This window comes from Salvelinus sp. IW2-2015, unplaced genomic scaffold, assembly GCF_002910315.2.
Source record: "Salvelinus sp. IW2-2015 unplaced genomic scaffold, ASM291031v2 Un_scaffold3036, whole genome shotgun sequence".
Taxonomy (NCBI): domain Eukaryota; kingdom Metazoa; phylum Chordata; class Actinopteri; order Salmoniformes; family Salmonidae; genus Salvelinus; species Salvelinus sp. IW2-2015.
The window spans coordinates 25,765-31,847 of NW_019944328.1; the positions used below are offsets into that span (position 1 = coordinate 25,765).

Genomic DNA, 6,083 nt, shown 5'->3' on the forward strand with positions numbered 1-6,083 from the left:
TGGGCCAGCTCTAACACGGGCAGAAATTTGACAAACTGACTTGTTGGAAAGGGGCATCCTATGAAGTGCCACGTTGAAAGTCACTGAGCTCTCAGTAAGCCATTCTACGCCATTGTTTTGTCTATGGAGATTGCATGGCTGTGTGCTCGATTTTTATACACCGGTCAGCAACGGGTGTGGCTGAAATAGCCAAATCCACTAATTTGAAAGGGTGTCCACATACTTCTGTGTATGTAGTTACTTTCTGAAGGAACTGTGGCTGGCTAGACTAACATTCTAAATGTTTAGCTGACACGGCTAATTCAGTGACGAACTTTCACCTCTATTCTACTATTCTTACACTTTCTTTTTGGGGGGGGTCGGGGGCCCTAAGCGACCCTGCACACACACACACACACACACTGATATTGTCTGTTGTCATGATTAGGGACGATGGGAAGGATGCTCTGAAGTTCTACACGGACCCGTCTTACTTATCCTCTCTCTGGGGGGGGGTCAACTGTAAGTGCTGTTATTGTGAAGTGGAAACGTCTAGGAGAAACAACGGCTCAGCAGGGGAGTGGTAGACCACACAAACTCACAGAACGGGACCGCCGAGTGCTGAAGAGCATTAAAATGTTGTACTCAGTGCCTCTGGAAGCAATGTCAGCACCAAGCATTGTTCGTTGGGAGCTTCGTGAAATGGTTTTCCATGGCCGAGCAGCCTAAGATCAATGCCAAGCGTCGGCTGGAGTGGTGTAAAGCTCACCCCCACTGGACTCTGGAGCAGTGGAAACGCGTTCTCTGGAGTGATGAATGACACTTCACCATCTGGCAGTCCGGCAGTCGAATCTGGGTTTGGCGGATTCCAKGGGAACACTACCTGCCCCAATGCATAGTGCCAACTGTAAAGTTTGGTGGAGGAGGAATAATGGTCTGGGGCTGTTTTTCATGGTTCGGGCCCCTTAGTTCCAGTGAAGGGAAATCTTAACGCTACAGCATACAATGACATTCTAGACGATTCTATGCTTCCAACTTTGTGGCAACAGTTTGGGGAAGTCCCTTTCCTGTTTCAGCATGACAATACCCCCGTTCACAAAGTGAGGTCCATACAGAAATGGTTTGTCGAGATCAGTGTGGAATAACTTGACTGGCCTGCACAGAGCCCTGAACTCAACCCCATCGAAGACCTTTGGGATGAATTGGACTCTGACTGCGAGCCAGACCTAATCACCCAACATCAGTGCCCGACCTCACTAATGGTTTTGGGTCCCCGCAGCAATGTCCCAACATCTAGTGGAATGCCTTCCCAGAAGAGTGGATGTTCGACGAGCAGGTGTCCACATACTTTTGGCCATGTAGTGAGATATATATAAAATGAACGGGAAAAGTTAACGTGTTTGATACCATTCCATTCACGCCATTATTATGAGCCGTCCTCCCCTTAGTTGAGGTGTGTGTGTACCTGTACTGGCTGAGGTTGTTGAGTGGTGGAGGAGGATTACAGGTCAGATAAGTCTCCTGTACAGGCAGTGGTAAAGAGGGTCTACAGAATAACTGCTGGTCCTGAGTCAGATTACTATGAAACGCTTTCTTCTGGGTGATGGCCTGCAGAGAGACTGGGAGAGATTGATTGAGGGAGGTTGGAGATAGAGAAGAGAGAAGGAGATAGAGAGAGAGAGAGTTAGGATTAGTATTTGAGACAGAAGCAAACAGTATCTGTTGCATAACATCTACTGAATTCTGACTTGAAAACTAAACACAGGGCACTGTTTTTATGTAACATGCAGCGGGTTTACTGGACATAGGTCGTACCAGTTAGGAACTTAAAAATCTTGTTCAATTAAGATTCCCCATTGAAATAGTTTTTTAGTCGAATATGTTTAAACYGTGTCCGGGAAACGCCCCCGTGGTGTATAATGAGGGATGTGCATATTTCCCTTTCAAGACGATTGGATACATATCTAGATACATGGGCTCCGATACAGGAACGATACGTTTTAGTTTGAAACGATTCGGTTTGATTAGAGGAACGAATCGATGTGATTCAGGTTCAATGCGATTGTATTCGACACACTAACATTTGTTGCAAAATCACATTTATATTTCCATTCTAAATTAAAATCTGCTGCTGATGGAGCTCATGATCTGGGCCTCTCCGAGCTGGGCCTCTCCGAGCTGGGCCTCTCCGAGCTGGGCCTCTCCGAGCTGGGCCTCTCCGAGCTGGGGTGTGTGTGTGTGTGTGTGGTGTATGTCTATAGTGTATGTGGGCACCAGACCGTTTCTCTTCTCCTCCCATAGGATACCTGATGGCTAACAATAACATATCCTGACATAATGTAAACAATATACATTACCCTCTCAACCTCAGTGAAATTAATAAGTATATTTCATAAATAAGAAATCAGAACCCATCAATATGTCTATAGTGTATGTGGGTAACTGAGCTGAGCCATATGGGAAACTGGGCATCCACCACCCCACTATCAGTTAGGGGGAGCAATGTTTGCATTTATTTAATTAGCCTTTAAAAAATATATTTTTAAGTGTTAAGAGCAAGTAATGTATAAATATGCATCTTAACAAAATGTGCTATGACATAGCCAATGAATATCAAGCTTAACTTTGCATTTCACCCCTGTCTCATAATCAAATGGTTTAGGCCGTTTGGAAGCCGAAGGACTAGGAGTGAGCTCTTCCTCTCCTGCTTCGGCCATAGCAAAAGTGATAATGAAATTATCGATTTTATCCTCTATATGTAAAAATGACCATATACACTGATTGTTTAAAGCAAAACTAATGCTGATGGTGTACCTGAATAGGTTAGGCTACTTTTATTCAGGTAAAACACCATTTCCAACAGCGCAATGAAAAACAATAAAAAATAAAAAATAATCTAACACATTTCATTGGTTGTCACTCAAAGCTTAATACTGCGCAAGCCATTTAACACTCAGATGAGCCAGATCAGGGGTAGGCCTAACTCTTATTGGTCAAATCAAATCGTATTTGTCACATACAACAGGTGTAGACTTTACAGTGAAAAGCCCTTAACCACCAAATCAGTAAAAAAAAATGTAAATACCAACTAACATTGCCTGGGGTTGTTCAGCATGCAAAAGGACTTGTCGTCTTAGTTCGACACTAAAGGAGAGGACGCAATTGTCACAAAAGACGAGGTATTTTCAGAAGGTAGAAAGGAAGTCATTGGAGCAAAACGTTTAAGTGAACCGAAGATGTTGAATCGAATTTCGTAATGTTTGAATCGAATTTCTGACCGATGCATGCTACATTTGGATCTGTTTGGGGTCTTGCGGACAGATGGACTCATACAGTATATTAAATCATTTGAACCGGGGACCGATGTACTCATATCTTAAATCATTTGAACCAGGGACTGATGCACTCATATCTTAAATCATTTGAACCCGGGGACCGATGCACTCATATCTTAAATAATTTGAACCCGGGGACCGATGCACTCATATCTTAAATCATTTGAACCGGGGACTGATCGTTACATCCCTGTGCATAATGTCAGTCTCTTACCTTCCTCCTCTTTAGGGTCGAGCTGGGTGACTTTCACCTGTAGACGGTCCACTCTCTCACCCAGTGAGTTCACCCTGATAGCAAACGCCCCCGCTTGCACAAACAGCTCTCCAAACACATCCTCTGCATACTTACCTACACAAACACATGTATATTTATAGCCTACATACACACATGATTACATAACAAGACACACACCATCATAGTACAATATACATACATTTCATTAAGCACTTCCCTAGGTATAAACTCACATCACACAMACAGAGACTTACTGAGGCTGCCTAGCTGGCGTATGATGTTGGCGAGGCTGATGTTGGTGACACATTCCAGCTCGCTGCGGATGGTGCTGGGGAGCACCTGGCGGCACACATGGCGAGGCTCGATGTTCCTCGTCACCAACGGCATTTTGTGACGGGAGGGGGGGGAGGGGCGGTGGGCTTCCCCTGGAGGAGGAGCGAGGGGGGTGGGAGCATGTGAGAAAGAGAGACAGCTAGCACTGGTCAGATAGAGAAGACTTTACTGGTCTGATAGAAATGTGTTTTCTAGATCAGACATCCCACAGTGGGATGTGTCTTTGTGATGTAGATTAGAGACGCTCCATTTCTAGACAGTCTATTTCTATACACCGTTTCATTCCGTTCAATAAAGCACCATGCGACTGACTAGCAGACAGACGACTAAAGCAGAACCAAAACCACAGCCTAGTTCTATTCTGGTCCTTCCCCTCTTCCCTTAACCCCATTTCAATGTGCATACATCTGAGAGGAGTGCAAACAATATGGTGGTGGCACACACACACACACACACACACACACACACACACACACACACACACACACACACACACACACACATAGATGATAGGGAATGAATGAAACTCGACTCAATCAACTCCAGCACCATAATACTGTAATGTACCCAGCAGCCACACGGGGTCGCTCTAGTCAACACCAACTCCCATTAGAACAACCACAGCCTAAGTGAATTCTCCTCGGCTTTTCCAGTAAACACTAATGTGCATTTACTGTCTCCGCACTCTATAAACTATAAAGCACTTTTATTGAGTTAAAACAATTAGCCAACTGTCTAGCAGGGTACAGTAGCTACTAATGGTCGGTGCATTTCACTTGACAGGCAAGCTCATTGATCCCATTTGATGAATATTTACAGGTTGATTACAAGCGTTGGGTATGACGTAAACAGACCAAAAAAACTTCCTGACTAAAACAGGATGTTATGAAGCCAGATGTCCCATCGCCCAAACTATGTAACACCTATTTCTATATACAATACAGTTGAGTGCATCAGTGTAGCGACACCCTACAATGGAGTGCGCCAGTGTGTCATGACTTTTACACTGACACAAAAGCAAGACAGCCTATCCCAACTCTGTACCTGACAAAAAATGTATTTCTCGACATAAAAACTCATCTAAAAAGGAGACCTGTTTTGAGTCCTAAGCATAGAAACACACCCAGAAACTGCATTACAATAGTCACGGCGAGGGAAGTTGACATGAAACTTGGGCTCTCGGCCTTGTCAGTTTAGCAGGAAGTAAAGTTGAAAGCGCCCCTCATTATGTCCGAAAATCGTCGGAGAAAACAATACTTCCTTATTAACTTCAGAAAAAAAGCGATAAATAAACACTGATCCCTTACCGTCAAGTGGCCAATTGTAGAATCAGTCAAATTAGTCTTGTTTCTACTTTTCGGAGTCTTTCGGCAGCAACAAAAATTAAAGATGTACTGTAAACGGAGGGACTAGGAGGATCACAAAGAGAAGTCCCAAATTTGTGAACTTCTGATTGGACAAGGCTTCGACATTCCAGGCGCCSATTGGTTCCTCTCAATCTCAATCTGTGTCAGCAGCGAGGACATGGCAATTTGGAAGTACTATACGTAACTCCACCAGTCTAGTCGTAAACATCTGTCCGCAGTTTGCGTAGCAAGGGCGGAGATACTTAACGCACATTCCAGAGTATGCTCAGCGGGTTAGAACCAGGGGAGAATGACTGCCCCCTTCCATTGATCATKTTGAGTTGAAGGCCGACCGCAGTACTGCCGGCATTGTTTTTAGAAAACAGCATCGATCCCCCATTATAGTGGAATGGGGAAATGGCGATCTTCGTGGTCAATATTCGTGGATATAAATGTTTTTTCGAACACAGTTAATGGTACCAATMATTGCTTTTATTTCACCAGATGTGTGTCGTTGAACCGATTACTTTAAAGTCACACACAGACAAAGATATAAGTATAGTTTAGTTGCTAATGGAAGGCTGCAGTACCTCGGGTGGCCTTCAACTTGAGATACTCCATGAGAGGAGGCAGCACCGAGCAGGCCTGCAACGTCACTTCCTAGAGTAGCTCAAACTGTGCGTACAATGTTTCCCAAACTCCTCCATGTAGCAAGATWRCGACACGCTGAAAGGACACTTCCTGATCATCTAAACAAGCTGAGCATTCTCATAGGAAACAATGGGGTGACGGCTTCTTCCAGATATTTTACGGTCTTTGRTTGGAACACGTCCCAGGAATGACTGGCATTTTGAG

The 6,083-nt window shown here is 44.3% G+C and overlaps 1 protein-coding gene across 1 annotated transcript; it reads right to left on the bottom strand.

Moving 5' to 3' along the window:
- Positions 1-528: 528 nt before the first annotated feature.
- Positions 529-5,402, bottom strand: LOC112075221 (actin-binding protein WASF2). The gene is made up of 4 exons (XM_024142244.2): positions 5,190-5,402; positions 3,804-3,974; positions 3,529-3,663; positions 529-1,598 (listed from the first exon to the last, which is right to left on the bottom strand). The coding sequence occupies exons 2-4, from the start codon at positions 3,934-3,936 to the stop codon at positions 1,273-1,275; spliced, it is 594 nt and encodes a 197-aa protein (XP_023998012.2). The 5' UTR covers positions 3,937-3,974; positions 5,190-5,402; the 3' UTR covers positions 529-1,272.
- Between the last annotated feature and the right edge of the window lie 681 nt (positions 5,403-6,083).